This window comes from Salmo salar, chromosome 18, assembly GCF_965601325.2.
Source record: "Salmo salar chromosome 18, fSalSal1, whole genome shotgun sequence".
Classification (NCBI taxonomy): Eukaryota; Metazoa; Chordata; class Actinopteri; order Salmoniformes; family Salmonidae; genus Salmo; species Salmo salar.
In genome coordinates this window covers 15,636,199-15,656,123 of record NC_138308.1, presented here as the reverse complement: position 1 = coordinate 15,656,123, position 19,925 = coordinate 15,636,199, and the positions used below count along the sequence as shown (strand labels likewise).

At 41.0% G+C, this 19,925-nt stretch overlaps 2 protein-coding genes across 9 annotated transcripts in view; one reads left to right on the top strand and one right to left on the bottom strand.

The window, feature by feature from the left end:
* LOC106576680 (Golgi-specific brefeldin A-resistance guanine nucleotide exchange factor 1) overlaps positions 1-10,706 on the top strand; it is a 74,171-nt gene extending 63,465 nt beyond the window's left edge. For 5 of the 7 annotated variants that reach the window (XM_014153976.3, XM_014153982.3, XM_014153981.3 and 2 more), the window contains 8 exons: positions 814-1,016; positions 2,459-2,609; positions 5,463-5,593; positions 5,909-6,010; positions 6,265-6,378; positions 7,039-7,222; positions 7,436-7,603; positions 7,715-10,706. In XM_014153976.3, coding sequence (XP_014009451.3) covers positions 814-1,016; positions 2,459-2,609; positions 5,463-5,593; positions 5,909-6,010; positions 6,265-6,378; positions 7,039-7,222; positions 7,436-7,603; positions 7,715-7,989 — 1,328 coding nt within the window. In that variant the 3' untranslated portion in view covers positions 7,990-10,706. The remainder of the gene's footprint in view (positions 1-813; positions 1,017-2,458; positions 2,610-5,462; positions 5,594-5,908; positions 6,011-6,264; positions 6,379-7,038; positions 7,223-7,435; positions 7,604-7,714) is intronic. The other 2 variants (XM_014153983.3, XM_014153979.3) reach the window with 1 other exon arrangement.
* Positions 10,707-10,765: 59 nt separating this feature from the next.
* Positions 10,766-16,934, bottom strand: LOC106576681 (core histone macro-H2A.2). Of its 2 annotated transcripts, none has more exons than XM_014153984.2 (9): positions 16,561-16,934; positions 14,412-14,603; positions 14,136-14,242; positions 13,389-13,583; positions 13,171-13,281; positions 12,918-13,017; positions 12,729-12,818; positions 12,291-12,465; positions 10,766-11,359 (listed from the first exon to the last, which is right to left on the bottom strand). In XM_014153984.2, exons 2-9 carry the CDS (start codon positions 14,581-14,583, stop codon positions 11,194-11,196), a joined length of 1,116 nt encoding a protein of 371 aa, XP_014009459.1. In that variant the 5' UTR covers positions 14,584-14,603; positions 16,561-16,934; the 3' UTR covers positions 10,766-11,193. The 2 variants fall into 2 exon arrangements, with proteins under 2 accessions (XP_014009459.1, XP_014009460.1); XM_014153985.2 differs by lacking the exon at positions 16,561-16,934 and adding an exon at positions 15,217-15,242.
* Between the last annotated feature and the right edge of the window lie 2,991 nt (positions 16,935-19,925).

The window sequence follows — 19,925 nt, the reverse complement described above, 5'->3', positions numbered from 1 at the left end:
GCCATCAAACTATGTTTGAGTAATTTCTAAATTAAGCTTTGATAGTTTGGCATGTTGGGTGGTTACTCTTAAAAGCCTTTGGAAGGGGATCTCAAGGCATGTCTATATAGTGACTGACCTGACTCTGGGTTCCCTGCCTCCCCCACACCAACCCTTATTGAGGACTGTGTCACTCGGCTGTCCTTCTCCCCATTCATTCAGCAACAGCAGTCTGTTAGTGATCCAGACTCCAGAGTAAAGCAGGGATTACAGTGGGAGGTGGTGCTGGTGCACTGTGCAAGCCTGGCACCACTGATAGCCTTTTAATTTCTCCCAGCGCTCCAGACCCTTAGATACCTGCTGTCAACACTGCTTTACACACTTAACAATAAAGTTTGGTTGAACAAAGACCTCACGCTAAGCACCGCTCTAATCTATATGGGAAGCAAATGGAAACCGCACAGCCCTAAAACCTGCTATTACTCAATTAGAGTTGATATAGCCTTTGGGGTTTACGTGAAAGGAATGTATTTTTTCCTGGAGAGTTTCCTAAGCGCTAAGTCATACCCTATAGAGCTATCAATTAAGATAATTACTATCATACTGCACAATGTCTTACACTAGAATGGCCAGTCCTGAACGCAGCCTTAGGGTAAAGACATGAGTCACATGGTCTCTGTACTGCTAAAATGGATTACCTTTGGGAGCAGTAAACAGTGGGCATTCATTCTCTGTTCAGAGATATCAGTCAACTATTATGAGAAAATTTCACCCTCAGGATATATATCTGTAACAATGGCTAAAAACAGTCCCTTCATCTCTCCTGACCTACAGGCTACAGGACCCATGAGAAGAAGAAGAACCACAAGTATGACTCCCAGAAGTCCCGTGTGAGGAGGAAGCCTCGGGAGAAAGAGGGGGCATCCCGCCGCGCCAAGGCCTCCAGCCAGAGGCCCTCCCGTTCCCATAGCGACGACGAGGAGGACGAGGGGGTCCCAGCCAGCTACCACACGGTGTCATTACAGGTTAGTCAGGACGTAAGTACCGCAGCCCTCTTTCCCTTATGCCTTGGTCTCTGTGCTGCTCAGGGGCTCTGTTCAGTTGGGTGAAACGTTCCGAACTACATGACCAATCATGTCTGTTCTACACAATATATTTCTCTATCTGAAGGTTCTGTAACGTTGTACCCTCCTGAATATGCCCCAGGTGTGCTCTGCCTCAGGTGTGTGTGGGTGGGAGGTGGGGTTGCGGAGGGAAGGCGGGGATTTGGGGAGATTTCAGCTATATCTTCCCCTCTCTTGGCACATTATGGTTGTCATGGCAATTAAGCAATGTTGTGGCGGTGTTTAGTCCTATTTTTCTTGAACTACTATTCTCATTTCCTGAGGTGTGATTAAGAAGTTACATTGTCTGCCATCTCTTTTCAGAACTAATTTGGCACTAATCAGGTATTCATGCTCAGTCGACTAATGCTAATATCCACCTCTTGTATTTCCTATTCACAAATGAACTGTCTTGGAAAGGCTGAATAGTGAATTCTCAATGCTCATCGCTCTACTCTAAATGAAATTAAACTTTCAAACCTTGACTAATTAATTGCTTGGAAAGGTATATTATTAGCTATTTAGGGCTGTGTAGGGTTGCAAAGAGCGGGAATATTACCAGTAACTTTAGGAATTTTGGAAACTTTCAAGATTTTAACACATTTTCATGAAATATAAAAGATACCCCCCCCCCCCAAAAAAGAACATGTTTATAATATAAAAATATAATCATAAGGCTATAAAACATTATGCTAAATGTAACCCATCAACATAGTTAAACCCTTGCTGTTTTAATGAGTATGGAAAATCCTTCATATTTATTTAAAAAAATATATTTTGGGGTTTCCCATGTCTATATATATATATATATATATATATATATATGTTGTAAATGTTTTGGGTCAAACTGGTGCCGGTTGTGAAAAAAGTCAATAGTTGGAAGAGCTGCGGAGTTAATTTCAAATTATATCATAAGATGTTTTCTCCAGAACCATATGGGATATCTACTAGAAACTCATGGAACGGATCAGATGGACACGAATATTAAATAAAACTTTTTTTTATTTTTGTAGATTTCCCAAATTTACTAAATGTCTTTGGTAAATTACAGGGAGTTTTGCAAACTTAGGTCTGTGTAACATAAATGAAATGATGTATACATGGAAAATACTGTACTATACAATATACCCCTCTTCTCCATCAGTATTTCAAAATGACATAAATATCAATACTCTTATCACAGATCATTACCTAAATATATTGTCAGCATTAAAATAAAGTACTTAGACATGTAAATGTTATTTTAGTAAATGTTATTGAGGAAATGTCTTGCAGCCAATACAGACATTGAGTCATACTCATGTTTAGAATCAAGCTGTATTGTGATTAGAATAGCTATGACCACGTCATAATGACATGAAGTTCCCCTGGCTCAGCTGTTAGACCTGATGCACACGCTGCACACGAGGGCCGCCAGCATCTACAGCTCCTGGGCACAGGAACAGCGCCACTTGGAGGTCGCAGGGAAGAAGATTGAGGCTGACTCCCAGACACTGTGGACCAGCTGCTGGTGCCCACTTCTCCAAGGTCAGAGACTTTAACCCCTAGCTATCTATAAAACATATTTGCATATAGGCACCACTCAACTCTGTGTTTATTAATAGGGGTTAAACACAATTCATCATTGTTTCCTAGTCATTTGTAAGTCGCTCTGGATAAGAGCGTCTGCTAAATGACTAAAATGTAAAATGTAAATTTGAGGAATGTTTTCAATGTCATTGTGCGGAACGGAACCAAAGGCACATTTCCTGTTTTCGTGAACAATAAGGTTTTCACGTTAATGCTTTTCTGCTTATATTGGAACTAATGACTAGTATTTAGAGGAGAGTCATATACACTGAACAAAACTTTACTTGTTGCATTTAGATTTTTGTTCACATGTTTCATGAGCTGAAATAAGATCCTAGAAATTTTCCATATGCACAAAAAGCTTATTTCTCTCAAATGTTGTGCACAAATTTGTTTACATCCCTGTTAGTGAGCATTTCTCCTTTGCCAAGATAATCCATCCACCTGACAGGTGTGGCATATCAAAAAGCTGACTAAATAGCATGATCATTACACAGATGCACCTTGTGCTGGGGACAATAAAAAAAATCTAACATCAAGTGGAAAGCCTTGCCAGAAGAGTGGAGGCTGTTATAGTAGGAGCTACTGAATATGACCTCTCCTGGTACTACTGAACATGACCTCTCCTGGTACTACAAAACATGCACTGAAAACAATGGGTACAAAGCCATAGTAACATCAATATACATAAAAACACAGAATCCCAAACACCAAACATAATGTTCATTAAATCTGAGTGTTGTCAATGTCAAAGGTGTTCATTCCACAGACTAGAGTGATGTATTTCTTCTTGGCACGGGGGACTTGAGCTATGGTTATTTTCTTAGGCACAGTCTTCTTTTTCTGTTCGGTCTGTTAGGAAAGGAAGGACACTGGGAAATGGGTTTAATCTACTGATGTCCTTTACACTGCTCATTTAACCTAGTGATGTCCTTTTATCCTGGTAATTTACCTTGATACTGTTGGATGTCGAAGTTTGAACATTAGTCATGAAGATTAGGCAACAAAGAAATTATGCACGAAAATACTGAGATCCTGAGGCCCATTGTGAGATTCATTTTTCTTAAGGTACTTGTGACCAACAGATACATATCTGTATTCCCAGTCATGTGAAATCCATAGATTAGGGCCTAATGAATTTATTTCCATTGACTGATTTTCTCATATGAACTGTAACTCAGTAAAATCAATGAAATTGTTACATGTTGCGTTATATATTTTTGTGTCTTCAGAAAGTATTCACACGGTCCCCTTGACTTATTACACATTTTGTTGTTACAGCCTGAATTTAAAATGGATTAAATTGAGATTTGTTTTGTCAATGGTCTACACACAGTACCCCATAATGTCAAAGGGGAATTCTGTTTTTCGAAATTAGTACAAATTAATAAAAAAAATGAAAAGCTGAAATGTCTTGAATCAATAAGTATTCAACCCCTTTATGGCAAGACTAAGTTCAGGAGTAACAATTTGCTTATCAAGTCACACAAGTTGCATGGACTCACTGTGTGCAATAATAGTGTTTAACATTATTTTTGAATGACTACCCCATCTTGGTACCCCACACACAATTATCTTTAAGGTCCCCTCAGTCGAGCAGTGAATTTCAAACACAGATTCGACCACAAAGACCAGGGAGGTTTTCTAATGCCTCGCAAAGGGCGGCACCTATTGGTAGATTGGTACAAAGATACAGGCGTCCTTCCAAACTAAGTTGCCGCGGAGGAACGAAACCGCTCAGGGATTTTACCATGAGGCCAATGGTGACATTAAAACAGTTGCAGAGTTGAATGGTTGGGATAGAAGAAAACTGAGGATAAATTATATAGTTACTCCACAATACTAACATAATTGACAGAGTAAAAAGAAGGAAGCCTGTACAGAATAAAGATATTACAAAACATGCATCCTGTTTGAAACAAGGCACTAAAGTAAAACTGCAAAAAATATAGCAAAGAAATTACATTTATGTCCTGAATATAAAGTGTTTGGGGCAAATCCAATACAAGACATTACTTAATACCACTCTCCATATTTGTAAGCATAGTGGTGGCTGCATCATGTTACGGGTATGCTTTTCATCAGCAAGGAACGGGATGGAGCTAAGCATAGGCAAAATCCTAGAGGAAAACTGGGTTCACTCAGCTTTACATTAGACACTGGGAAATTAATTCACCTTTCAGCAATAATCTACAACATAAGGCCAAATCTACACTCGGGTTGCTTACTAAGAGACAGTGAATGTTGCTGAGTGGCCGAGTTAGTTTTGACATAGATTTCAAGCAGCTATGTCAAGATCTGAATATGGTTGTCTAGCAATGATCAACAACAAATCTGACAGGGCTGGAAGAATTTTGAAAAGAATAATAGGCAATTGTTGCGCAATCCAGGTGTGGAAAGCTCTGAGACTTACCCAGAAAGACTCAGCTGTAATCGCTGCCAAAGGTGATTCTAACATGTATTGACTCGGGGTTGAAAATTTATGTAATGAAGATTATATTAGTGTTTTTTTAAATTATGTATTTTTTTAATTTTATTTTTACAAAAGTTACACATTTTTCTTCCACTTTAACACTTGAGTATTTTGTGTGACAAAAAATAACATCCATTTTAATCCCACTTTGTAATGCAAAAAAATTGGGAAATATTCAAGTGGTGAGAATACTTTTCTGAAGGCACTGTAATTCACTGAGATGACCCTTGAGAGAGTGGTCTTGTTCTCACTCCACTATAGCATTCCACTTAACACTCTTGCCGGTCTTAACACTTTATATCTGACATAAGTATCCATACATTGTGTGAATCCCATAGGGATAGCCTGGCTGTGCTGTGATGCCAGGCGGCAGGTGCGAATGCAGGCCCTGACCTACCTCCAGAGGGCACTGTTGGTTCATGACCTGCAGACACTAGATGCTGTGGAGTGGGAGTCCTGCTTCAACAAGGTGAGGGGATGCTGAACATATTTTACATTATAGGAGGACCACTGTGAAATGGTTGTGTGTGTGTGTAAGGAGAGTGGTGGGTCATAAGAATAGCTGCTGAATGGTTCCTCTGAAATATATATAGTGAAATATATGATTAATTAAAAGAGTAGGCACTTGGGGCCAAATCCTAGCTTGCCATGGGCATTTATTTAGAATTTTATGGCAAATATCCCATTGAATACAATGCAGTATTATGCAAAAAACATAAAGTTCGAAAATAAGTGGGAAATAATTTGATCAGTGTTAACTGTGTTCTAATTACTGTGTTGCCAGGTCCTGTTCCCCCTGCTGACCAAGCTGCTGGACAATATTAGCCCTGCAGATGTGGGAGGCATGGAGGAGACCAGGATGAGGGCCTGCACCCTGCTGTCAAAGGTCAGAGTTCAGTCAACACACAACAGGAAGCCATTTCATAGTGTGAAATCTGTAATATGTGTTCAGACCGTAGGGTTGGCTTTGGTGTTTTTTTTGGGGTTGAGAAATTGACAAAGTTGCTAAATCCTTCCACTGTCTAGCATTGCTTATCCGCCTGAAGAGCGATAGTATAATATGCTGTGTCAGGTAGTGCCTGTCCTACTCATGTCATATCTGAATATCTCACTGTTTTCTATTGCTTTGTTCTCCACCAGGTGTTCCTGCAGCACCTCTCTCCCCTGTTGTCTCTGCCCACCTTTGCTGCCCTGTGGCTCACCATCCTGGACTTCATGGACAAGTACATGCACGCTGGCTCCAGTGACCTACTGGTGAAGATGCCTAATATTGCACAGTATCACATGTCGATTTCAACTCCTATTAGCTCAGGTGTTTCTATGGGTTACTGCCAAAATAATGGAAACACTTGAGTAAATGAGGGATACAAAGTATATTGAAAGCACAGGTGTGGTTCCTGAGTTAATTAAGCAATTAACATTCCATGCTTAAGGTCAGGTATAAAAATGCTGGGCAGGCCATTATTTTGGCTACCATGACTATACCCCCAAAGGATGACAATGCCCCTATCCACAGGCCATGAGTGGTCACTGGATGGTTTGATGAGCATGAAAACGATATAAACCATCTACCATGGCCGTCTCAATCACCAGATCTCAACCCAATCGAACACTTACGGGAGATTCAACACTTGTACAATCTATGCCAAGGCTCATAGAAGCTTTTCTGGCTCGTGGTGGCCCAACGCCTTAATTAAGACACTTTATGTTGGAGTTTCCTTTATTTTGGCAGTTATCTGTAGCTAGTCTAAAAAGTCCATCACTTTACAACAGCGAGTGGTCAAACGCAAAGGAGGGCACACTCAAGAAAAATAACAGTTAATGTTAATTCCTTTTCAGCTCGTTCAGTGTTTTTTCCTTCTGTGTGTGATTGCACGGCTGATGGGCTGTTTTTTTTTTTTATCCCGACCCCAGCTGGAAGCCATTCCAGAGTCTCTGAAGAACATGCTGCTGGTGATGGACACAGCAGGAATCTTCCACAGCGTTGACTCCCGTACGGGATACTCTGACCTGTGGGAGATCACCTGGGAACGCATCAACTGCTTCCTGCCTAACCTCCGGGAAGAGCTCTTCAAACAGACAGTCATACCCCAACCAGGTAGAGGTCCACACACTACACCTGCATCTATTAAGGCCTTGTTTTCTCCAATATGCTGTGAATATTAACAATATATGAATGTAGGTTAGTTAGAATACACTTCCTACATGTTTTTCATGATGTGTGCTTAGCCTTCAGTGTTTCAGTGTTATTTCTGCTATATAGCTGCATAAAGCCAGATCACTGAAATGCAATGGTGCTCTGTGTCCATAGATCCTGCTCCCAGTCCCCCAGTGGAACTTGCCCAGCCGGCTGCCCCCTCCCCCCCAGCCTCGCCACCCCCAGCCCAGGCCCCATCTCCAGTGCCAGCTGCCCCCACAGAGCCAAAGACCTCCAGCAGACCAGCGTTGCCCCAAGATCCCCCACCACCTAGTGCCAACGGTAACCATGTTAACATGGCCAGTCATTTATGAAATCTGGCCAAAGCCAATGATCATTGTCAGTTTCATAGCCAACAATAAATGAATGAATCAATGTCCTCTTCTCTTCCAGGAACTGACAGATCATCTCCAGTGCCCCCGTCGACTCCCCCCATGCCCACCCCAGTGAAGATGTCCCCCCAGATCTCTACCCCCCTGAGTCACTCCCACATGAGTCAGTCCCCCCTCATCCTGCAGCCCCTGGCCTCCCATCTGCAGGTAGGGGGCGTGCCCCCCATGTCCCTCCCCATCATCCTCAACCCCGCCCTCATTGAGGCCAGCTCACCTGTCCCCCTGCTCCCTGCCCCTAGGCCCACCGACCTTAGTGACACCCCGGAGGTAAAATAGAGCCACCATAGCCCTATGCCTACTCTCACAGGGGGACTCTGTCCCCCACCTGTCCCCTAAACAACATGGCTTCCCTTAGGCTCTGCACCCCTTCACAGGAGGGGATGGGCCAACTCTGACAGAGAGACCCTGGCATGCATGGTCACCTCTCAGACAACACTAAACAACCACAGACACATCTAGCTTTGGTCTTAATCTAACATCCTGGGGCCTGCTGTCCTTCAATATTCACGTATTCATCAGAAAATACATATTTATGATATACATATACGATGCTGCATGGATGTTAAGGACAGCACCTATTTGACTCGCTTCGGTCTTTCCCACTTTTCCTACTGAGTCAGTTCCAACTTGAGACCTACAAAGTTAAGTACGTTGTTAGTATGCCTGTGCTTAACATTAATCTAGAGGTCCTGCCAGGAATAAATCATAGTGAATAACTTATTTGGTTTTAGGTGCTGCATGTTGTTTACTGAATAGGATGTACAGAGATTAATTTACTCCAGTCAAAGTATCAGGGCACTGTCTTAAAACAATAGAGTGAAATACTAGCTATATCATAACTCTTGTATCTGAAGGTCGAAATATAAGTGTACAGTAATATAAAGCATACAGTTTATATATTTCCATTATAAAATTGTGTCTGAGGTTTTTGAAAATAATGATATTATATGATATCCTGAGATTTCCAAAGAGGGAGAAATTTGCCAACATGTTGTCACAAGCTTGTTTGCAAAAAGTTGATTACAATGCCCAAAATAACAAAAATCTGTTTTAAAAGGACACTACATATTCTTAAGTCCTCTAAACACTGTTATACCCAAGAGGGACAGAGGTGTGCATGGTTTGCCTTGGAAAGATGGATTTGAGATGCTGCCATTGCAAACAAGGACAGCACCTAGAACATTCCGACCGTGACGACTGGTCTGGCCTGGGCGTGTCCGCTTTTATCGATCAGGTTAGAGGGGTTTTATAGGAAGGTCTTAATGAGATTATTTAAACGAGTACAGTATTGACTAGCAGATTGAGCATAGACAGCCATCAGTAAATCTGGGACAAGCTGATCTAAAATTCAGTTTTCATTTTCAAGTGATGAGATGAATGGTCTGGATCATCTTTTCAAGTTTTCATTTGGGACTACTTTATCCCACTTGACACAGGGAAAGTATTCTTCCATGTCACTGTCTGTACAGTAAGCAGTACAGTCATTTATTGATTGCAGAGGAGTTCAGATATTGGTAGGTTGAAGTTAGAGCCTTGATCTTCTGTCAAATTATACCCAAACCAGACACCTCGCTGCATGTGATGATGGAAGAAGAATAGTTTTCAAAAGCATCATCCACTTAGAACAGGGATGGGCAACTGACGGCGGCCCGTGGCCCCTGTTTGAAAGGCCCTCGGATCACTGCCCCCCACCACAGTCGGGTTCTCAACTAGAATACACAAGGTGCAATTTCAAAATTTGGTTGTGCATCAGCTGTTTTTCTATCTCTACTGATAGTAAGTCAATTAGCCCATGTCAGCTAAAATGTTTGATTGCCAAGTTAATTTAGCGGCCAGCTATCCAGACTTGTTATCATGGTCAAATTACAGGCCGGGGGGCTCCCATTGATTTTGTTAGTCAGTCTCACTCGGATATTATATTAACAACTGCAAACATTTCTCTCCACCCTATGACAAAATGTGTAGAATTGTAGGAAATTAGCTGTAAAACTGCTAATTTTCCTCTCTGCCTCATGGCAAAATGAGTAGAATTGCATGAAATTAGTTATAAAATGCTAAATCTTCTCTCCACCCCATGGCAAGAGTATTCTGAATTACAGTAAACATGCTTTAAAACTGCAACATTTTCTCCACACACCATGGTAGAATTGCACCAAATTAACTCAAACTAAAATGATCTCCACTGTCAAGATGGGGGCCACTAAAATGTTTTGCTCGCAATGGAGGGTGTTATGTGGGTACGCAGACCTACGAGCAACTGCATCGCCTCATGATGAGTTAAAAAAAAATTGTGGCTCCCCCACCCCCATCATTTCAGAGCGGTATACTACAAAGCAAGATCAATGACTTGGACAGCTAACTTACCAAAATATTCGGAAATAACTTTATGCGAAAGATTAGCATGAAATGGGCATGGTCTAATTGACTCAACAACCCAAAAATGCAAGTATAGGTTTATTAAATTAATAAAACAGAAAATGAATAGTTATATCTGGTTGTTTATTAAAGTTAGCTGGCTAACTCTTTGATGCTGCTTTGTAGTATTATCCCTGTGTTGTCTATTTCGAATGCCCAACCTTGTGATTTGTGTAACCTTCAGTGCAGTTTATTTCTCTCGGCCGTTGCCCTTATCAGTCTAAAATTGTAATCTTATTTATTCCGCAAGGAATGGGCTGTTGGGGAATGAATACTCTTGTTGAAGCACAGTTGGGAGCAACTGCTTTCAGGTCAGGTTAAATTACTCTCCTAATCCACTGCCTTATGTCAGAGAAATTAGAAACGCATTAGTCTGTCTGTGCACCAACACTATACAATACAATGAAGTGGAGCCCCTCTTTCGCAGGGTTGTTAAGTCTTTTTGTAAGCTGTTCATTTGTTGTACTGCATTGTTAGTTATACCAGGCGCTAATTCTTGAGTAAACAGGAAATTACATGTGTATATATAAATAAAAGGTCATGTACTTTTTACAATGTAATAAATATAATGAAACTGGGTTGCTGTGCTATTCATGGGTGTTGGTAAATGATGCATCAATCAAATAAGAACTGGATCTGTGGTGTAAAACATCTGTATTTTTATTTCAAAGCAGAATGAGAAACACTTTTCTTAGTAAACTAACTGTATCAGAAACTACAGAGGGATTCTAGCAGAAAAAACAACCGTCAAAATTGTCTTTGTACATGGAATGTGAAAACAATATCAGTAAATAAGGGATAAGAATGACAAGCCATGGGATTATTAATTGAGTCTAGTCTAAAAAGAAAGAATGCAATCCTGTAAAAGGAAGACAGTGTAACATAAATGCGTACAGTACTTCACTCACAAACATTGTTTTTTTTTTACGCCTTCCGAGGGCTATCCAATGTCAAAAACGCCTACTTACAGCACCTTTGATCACACTATATCAGCTGCAAAAAACAAAGATCCATCTGAAATACAACTGCAACCGTTAAAAAAAACACCTCAAATCAAGCATCTCTTCACTTGGCATCCAGCTTGGCCATTTCCTGAAGGTATATTCCGATGCTCTCGCTGTCAAACAGTACAAAGTAAATGTTTTTCAGGGAGGAGGTTGTCGCAGAGACAAAATGGTTGGAGATGGCCTTGAGGATCAGCTGGGCGGCTGTTTGCTTTGGGAATCCATTCCTACAACCAGGAGAGATACACAGATGTGGGCTCAATCTCAATTTGACTTTCTACAATTCCTCACACCTTATCTCCTTTATTGGAGGAGATAGGTTCAAGGTCCTTCCCTCCTTTGACCTTCTTCAATGCATTTTGAGAATGAATCAAGGAAAGATTAATTAAGAGCCTTGGTTCAGAAAGTTGAGCTATGTTAATTTAGTCAACAATAACTGACAAAATGTCAACGACCAATTACTCCTGACGAGATGCCATGAAAATTCCACGTCCAATCATAAGCTTGCAGAATATTTAATGCAATCCTCTCATTGGCAGAATGAATGTTTTTTTAAGCACGGTCTGATTGAGCTGATCTGCCCAGCTCTCCCATACAACTCCCAGGTGGTCACTTCAGTCACTCATCAATCTTTTTAACTGGCAGCAAGGACACTTCAATTGTAAGTAGACTCTTTTTTTTTTTTACTCTCTCATACTATTTACTGAATATTACTAGTACAGTAATATTTCTGGCATTGTTGTAGAAAGCTCAGATTCTTCCATTTTTAAGGGAATCACTGTTATTTACCGCCACCCCAAGGTTATGAAGGGGAGATAAAAGCTGAATGCCTAAATTGTTTAACATGTAGCCAAGGCTTTGTAGCCTGTGGTAAATCATTGCTGGCATTGGTTACAATGTGCCAGCTATATGAGGGGATAGTAGACCTAGTTGGATAAGACTATCTCAATGTACACATGGAAGTAAGTTATAGGTGTACACTAATTATTAAATTCACTGACAAATGTCTGACTAAAACTAGACAAATTGTTCAGAGTTTTAGTCGACTGATAACGAAGAAGGATGAAATTATTCAATTGTGACTAAGATGTATTTTAGTCATATCAGTGTTTTTATTGTTACTGGTATAGATTTAAAACTGTAGTTGAGTAGTCTCACCGGCCAGCAGGAAGTGAGGGGAAGGCAACGGACTTGAGTTTCTTCTCCTCTGCAGCAGAGAGGCAGGCCTTGACAGTCTTCTCCAGCTGGTCCTCACACTTCTCTGAGCCCCATTGAGGGATGTTACAGTGGATGACAAAACGAGCTGGCATCCCACTGGCCTGGCTCACTGCAACTACAGGAGGAAGACACGGAAACACACACTGATGTTTCACTCCTTCTTTGTAGGTTTAAATATACGCATTGACAGTGTACTTGAGGCTAGACGGGTGAGTGAGGGCGAGACGATCATGTGTCGATGATGTTTATTATCTGTATGCTGAATGTGGGTCTTTGGATAAACACATTTGGTAATAACATCATTTCATTACCATTGCATGCGAAACTTCTCAAACCTCTCATTCAGCAGATTTTACTCTAGTTTCCAGATCTCCATACCTGACGCTACCTCCAAAGGTCCCTGTGCTTTCCGCAGTTCTTTCACTGCCTCCATGAAGTCTCGCCCCCCTGCCTTCTCCAGGGCACTGCCTGCAGACGAGCACACAACAGGTAAGAGGGATAATTGTAATGGGCCGTGGGCCTTTCACACGTCCAAGAAGAAAAGACCAGCAGGTCTGGCATTCTCACCCACTCCCTCTTTGAGGTCCATCTCTGCATTTGTAGGGTTGATGATTCCCTCCACCTTGATGGTTCCAATTTTGCTAATTTCACTCTCTGTTAGTGAAAGCTGTTTTAGGGGATGTAGAGTTGAAGTTATAACAAAATCACTTAGAACCTTGACTCGTGTCACTTATGTCCAAGGTGAATGACTGGGGTATCTTTATAAAAGGTGTGATAGAATGACATGTCATTACTGACATGCGACTACATTTAATGATACCTTTTGTCCAAGGAACAGGCTTTTCGCTGAGAGGATAGTGAATCCATCCCCTGGCCCATCTTCCACTGTTGAGTTAGCTACAACAGCCTCTTTGTCGTTTTCCGTGTTTTTCTTTCAAAAGAATCAATGAAAAACAGAACACACTCATGCTTCTTATCGCACTATAACAAACACATTGACAAATATTGAGATGTTTGCCGTCATTCATGTGTACTTACCCTCTGCTTACGGCCTGGTTTGCCTTTGCCTTTTTTGGTGGTGGGTTTCTTGATGCTCTTGACGCGCTCCGCCCTCTTCTCTGGCACGGTCACCTGAGTGTCCACTTTCACTCGGCTGCCCCTCTTCTTGGACAGCAGCTCAGGGTGGATGCGAGGCAGGACCCCTCCGTTTGATATGGTCACCCCTCTGAGAAGCTGAGAGGCCACAGAACAGGAGAATCAGTTGACTATTCCGTCTCATTGGTCAATTTCTTCCCTCTGAGAAATACTAGGCAAGTGGTAAAAATCCTGCTAAAATGATAAAGATCATTGTCTATTAAGTGTAATTATTTCATCATTATTTGATACCCACTTATTTGAATACAGGCGGAATGTCCCCACTGTCTAAAAATAAAATTATATTTTTGAGTGCATTGAGCATCTAACCTCTTATCTTGTCAGGATATGGGGCCTCAATAAAACCGTTTGTCTATTCGAGGTTAACCACAAAGCGGTGGCAGTTCATGCCTGATGAAATCCTACCTGGTACAGATGCCATTTGCCGTCAACTGCACCTTCCTGAACACTTAAGACAAAGGGACTACCTTCATCATTAGTTTTATGGATCCCTATTGGGCACTAATCTACTGTAATATAATATGGTGTAACGATTGTGCAAGTGAAGTGGAACAACATGAAAAATGTACTCTGCTGAGTTCATTATAGGACATCTTTGAAATGTCAGTTTCAAGGGGAATTATACTGTACCTGGTTGAGCTCCTCATCGTTGGCGACAGCCAGTTTAATGTGCCGAGGAGTTATTCTGCCTTTTTTGTTGTCCCTTGCTGCATTCCCTGCCAACTCCAAAATCTCAGCTAAACAAGAAATTGTCATTAGAAAAATGTTCTGCCACCGTTTACCAAGAAAATATAAATGTTCATATTTTACACAAGTGAATTTAGGAACATTGTTTTTGTGTTTGCTGACACATGATGACACTGTGTGACATTGGTGTGTGTGTTTTCACTCAGGCGAGATACCAACCTGCCAGGTACTCAATGACAGCTGCCATGTAGACGGGTGCCCCCATGCCGATGCGGTACTTGTGCGTCCCTGTGCGTAGATACCTCATCATCCTCCCCACAGGAAAGATGACCCCTGCTCTGGCAGAGCGGGACAGTTTGGTGGTCTTCTTCTTTCCTCCTCGGGCTGACATCTTGCCTCAGCTATGTCTACCTGGGGAGGACAGCAGTCATATTACCATGGTTAGTGTTCAGGATGGAGATTGCAACTACATTTAATTGGTTATTTGTACTATACATGCAACAATGAACCAATTGAAATACACTAGACCCTATTGTGCAAAACTGTCTTTATAATGCCCACTTGCCCAAAAGAAGTTAGTAAAGACTACATTTACTCCAGTGGAGGCTGGTGGGAGGAGCTATAGCAGGACAGGTTCACTGTAATGGCTGAAAGGAAATGAATGGACTCTGTTCCTTTTATTCCATTCCAGCCATTACAATGAGCCCGTCCTCCTATAGCTACTCCGCCAGCCTCCACTGATTTACTCCTGCAGAAGCCTATTGTGCCATTTTGAAGCTTCTATGCATTGAAATGGTAAGGGTTTTGTGTTGGGAGCAGAATGACTAGAGGCAGGTGTGTAGCAGAATCAAGATATGAAGTATGGGTGTGAAAAGTAAACCAACGTGTTCGCAGGCTATATGATTTATCATTCTTTAAACTGATAAAACATGCATAAACACTTGAGGAACAAAGATTGAGATGTACAGAAGAGGCCTATCAGGGGCATCATATTGTCCTCATGTAGGCAAGAAAATACCCATACCTTGACTTTGCAAAGTTGATAAGAACAGAGACTGAATAAAACAAGCAAAGCACACTAGATTAGCAGAATATTCCAAATTATTCAAGAATAAAAGGCCTACAACATTTAAAAGCCTAGTGCAGTCAAAAACGTGATTTTTCCTGTGTTTGATATATTTCCACACTGAGGTTGAATAATATTGTGAAAATGATAATGCAAGAGCTGTTCGAAAAGACCGTTGGGGGGGTCGCCTTCCATGGTGACATCACTACCGGCAAATTAGTTAAGACCAATAAGAAAGAGTTCCAAAACTCTCTGCCAATAACTATCTGATTTTCTGTTTTTCCCTCCCCACTCAAACCACTCCCAGACCTTCCTAGAAAAATTATTGCTTGAAAAATTGCTCTTTGCTAAAAAGGTATTTTTGTAAAAAAAAAACATCATTTTCATTGAAAACAACCATACTATAGTACTTCCTTGTTACCCAGAAATGTATTGATATTGAGATAAAAACGGCTGCATTGGAACTTCAAGAATTCAATTAAATTGCCAAATACGAAGCATTGTTCAGAGGAATTGTAAAGTTGTGCATGAGTATTAGTTTGATTTTCAAGATGGGAAGGTTACTTTGCCAGAGGTTGTAAACAAACTCAATAATACTAGTAGAGAAGAGGTCCGCGGTGGCTTACAGTAGAGTCCCAGATTTAGAAATTCCATTTGCAATCTGAGACCCGATATATTATTTCGGATAGCTATGCCCTATTGCATTGAATGCATTACATTTTCTTGTGCACCTTGAATGCGTTTTGTATCCTCGATTGCTCCCATGCAAGGGCAAAATAAAATAACAGGGAAAAGATCGTGACACCTACTGTAACCTACAATACTCGACGTATGTCATTTAATTCATGTTTGTCGTAAAATGTGACGTTTTAAAATTAGATCCTAACCGACATAACAAGACAATGTACAAATCGCCATGAATATAGGACAAATTAAATACGTGTATACATAGACGCTCTATTCTGCAGGAATAAAAATGCACATGCTGGTAGGCCTACGTGTATTTTTCGGATAGGGTACGCGTATTGAAAAAGCATTATGCACACCTATCTAATCAAGGGCCTCGCTTCAGTTGGTCGCCTGTCCACTATAAATACGCGGCTGTTCTCAAATAGAAAGGTCTGGGACATCGGGCCGTAACCTTTCTTGTAATCATGTTGCTCACATGCAACAGCGCAACCCCCATTTTGTTTTCATTGCATTGAATGTGTAATCTCATCAGACATGGAAATAAATTATTTCGGAGACGCAGCTCGCCACCGAACGAAATAAGCCGGATATGCGTGAGCGTGAAATGTATACCTGTTTGTCGTCCTTTACACGAATAAACGCAGACCTGAGTTTCCCCTTCACAAATCCCCCGAGGAATTGCTATGTTTTTTTTTCTTCGCTGTCCTTATGCGTATCCTGTTCCTAAAAAAAAAAACTACAGCCACAACCACCGTATAAGAGGCTGGCTCAACGCTACTACTGATGCTGCAAAGTGGAAAAAAATCATTCCAGGGGAAAATAGAATGAAACGCCCCCTTAACATGGCTTCCAGGGGAGAAGAATGTTGGTTGAAATGAACGCGATGTGCTTAAAGATAGGACAGAATTTGGCTTTGTATACCTAGAGATAGGTCTGGGCTATGTGTACAGCATAAATTGTGGATGCATACATAGACACTCCAGTCCATCCTAGTGTAAAGGCTACTGTGTAGTAGACCAAGAAATATGCATCATGGTTGCCCACCTTCATTGTGTAAATTCTGCACAGCAGGCAAAAAAGGACTCAGGAGTATACTGTAGAGGCCGACACTAGCCACCCCTCCACAGTAGGCCTACATGTCAGGAGCATCGCAGTGCAATGGCATACATTTATTTTACCCAGGTCCAAAACTGAACGTTTCCGCAGATCCTTTTTACCATATTCTATGACGATTTTCAACACGAACAGTTTTTTATTTATTGATGTGCTGATTTGGGGTCTGTGTGTCCTTCTTGTGTTTTTTTTTATGGTGTATTTATTAGCAATGTATGTTTTGGCTGGTGCAATCAAATCTCCCCATGGGGATTAATAAAGTACGATATTTTATTATTGGCCATTTGGTTATTCTGTGTAATCCCATGTTGCCATAATGTTGCAAAATCTCATATTCCTAAAATAATTAGGCAATAGTCATAAAACATATGTTAAATTGACATTTACAGGCTATTGAAACTGTGAAAATACAGTTGAAGTCGGAAGTTTACATACACTTAGGTTGGAGTCATTAAAACTCGTTTTTCAACCACTCCCCAAATTGCTTGTTAACAAACTATCATTTTGGCAAGTTAGGACATCTACTTTGTACATGACACATGTCATTTTTCCAACAATTGTTTACAGACAGATTATTTCACTTATCCACAAAATCACAATTCCAGTGGGTCAGAAGTTTACATACACTAAGTTGACTGTGCCTTTTAAACAGCTTGGAATTTCCATAAAATGATGGCTTTAGAAGCTTCTGATAGGCTAATTGACATAATTTGAATCAATTGGAGGTGTACCTGTGGATGTATTTCAAGGCCTACCTTCAAACTCAGTGCCACTTTGCTTGACATCATGGGAAAATCAAAATAAATCAGCCAAGACCTCAGAGAAAACTTTGTAGACCTCCACAAGTCTGGTTAATCCTTGGGAGCAGAAGGTACCACGTTCATCTGTACAAACAATAGTACGCAAGTATAAACACCATGGGGCCACGCAGCCGTCATACCGCTCAGGAAGGAGATGCGTTCTGTCTCCTAGAGATGAACGTACTTTGGTGCGAAAAGTGCAAATCAATCCCAGAACAACAGCAAAGGACCTTGTGAAGATGCTGGAGGAAACGGGTACAAAAGTATCTATCCACAGTAAAACGAGTCCTATATTGACATAACCTGAAAGGCCGCTCAGCAAGGAAGAAGCCACTGCTCCAAAATCGCCATAAAAAAAGCCAGACTACAGTTTGCAACTGCACATGGGGGCAAATATTGTACTTTTCGGAAAAATGTCCTCTGGTCTGATGAAACAAAAATACAACTGTTTGGCTATAATGACCATCGTTATGTTTGGAGGGAAAAGGGGGAGGCTTGCAAGCTGAAGAACACCATCCCAACCGTGAAGCACAGGGTGGCAGCATCATGTTGTGGGGGTACTTTGCTGCAGGAGGGACTGGTGCACTTTACAAATAGATGGCATCATGAGGCAGGAAAATTATGTGGCTATATTGAAGCAACATCTCAAGACATCAGTCAGGAAGTTAAAGCTTGGTCGCAAAAGGGTCTTCCAAATGGACAATGACCCCAAGCATACTTCCAAAGTTGTGGCAAAATGGCTTCAGGACAACAAAGGCAAAGCATTGGAGTGGCCATCACAAAGCCCCTGACCTCAGTCCTATAGAAAATTTGTTGGCGGAACTGAAAAAGCATGTGCGAGCAAGGAGGCCTACAAACCTGACTTAGTTACACCAGCTCTGTCAGGAGGAATGAGCCAAAATTCACCCAACTTATTGTGGGAAGCTTGTGGAAGGCTACCTGAAACCTTTGATCCAAGTTAAACAATTTAAAGGCAATACACTCAATTAGTATTTGGTAGCATGTAAACTTCTGACCCACTGGAAATGTGATGAAAGAAATAAAAGCTGAAATAAATCATTCTCTACTATTATTCTGACATTTCACATTCTTCAAATAAAGTGGTGATCCTAACTGACCTAAGACAGGGAAGTTTTACTAGGATTAAATGTCAGGAATTGTAAAAAACTGAGTTTAAATGTATTTGGCTAAGGTGTATGAGAGAGAGTTTCAGTTCATAAAAAATGAAATGAAGGCAGTTGAAACCATATCACAGCCTGTATGACTAGCTATTTTATGCATCAAGGGGAAATCACATGGGACTAGGTTGTCAGATGAACCAATCAGATCTGCCAAAGTCAATTGCTAAATGGAGCCATGTCTGAATTAACTTCCAAACAACTCCCAGGCTTGATTTGTCAAATCTCATAATACACACTGATACCTTACAATTTCTTGAGTTAGAAAATGTCAATAATTTATATGTTCAAATTAAACTGGAAATGTTTTAGTAAGGGTATACCAATGATAATTGTTGTCTCCATCTGCAACTTTGGTTGTCTGTGATCCTGAACAGCGCCAGCCTTATTCTAATGATATTTCCTCTTGTTCCCAAGGTCAAGATTAGGCCTGTGTCTGTCCAAAGACCAATGCCCCGCAGCCGCCTTGAGCTACCGCATGTAAATTTACCATCAATGGGAAGGATGGATGGATGGATGCAAACCATTAAACTCATCAGCCCTGCCATCCTCAGAGTGCATCTTCTGCCCTGTCCTATTATGATATAGGTAAGTAAGTGATAAGTTAATTGGTATGGTGATACTATATCAGTTACCTATATTAAATGATTACCCTCTTCCTCATTCTAAATATCAATGGGACCTCCTATTGCCACTATTTCATTATTTTAATTTACACATGTTCACAATATGTCCTTATTGCTTAGAGTTGATGCATCTCAATGGACAATCCCTGAGCTATTATAGCAGTCAATATAGTCGTCACAAATTACGTTTGGAGAAACGACTTCCCTTTCCAGTGCCCATTACTTATCCTTCAACAGAGGGCAGTAAAATAAAATGTTTT

Coding starts and splice junctions, on each gene's coding strand:
- LOC106576681 (XM_014153984.2), bottom strand. CDS start 14,583: ATGTCAGCCCGAGGAGGAAAGAAGAAGACCACCAAACTGTCCCGCTCT. Junction 13,584..14,135: donor ACGATGAGGAGCTCAACCAG/GTACAGTATAAT, acceptor GTGGCCTCTCAG/CTTCTCAGAGGGGTGACCAT. Junction 13,018..13,170: donor GCCTGTTCCTTGGACAAAAG/GTATCATTAAAT, acceptor CCCCTAAAACAG/CTTTCACTAACAGAGAGTGA.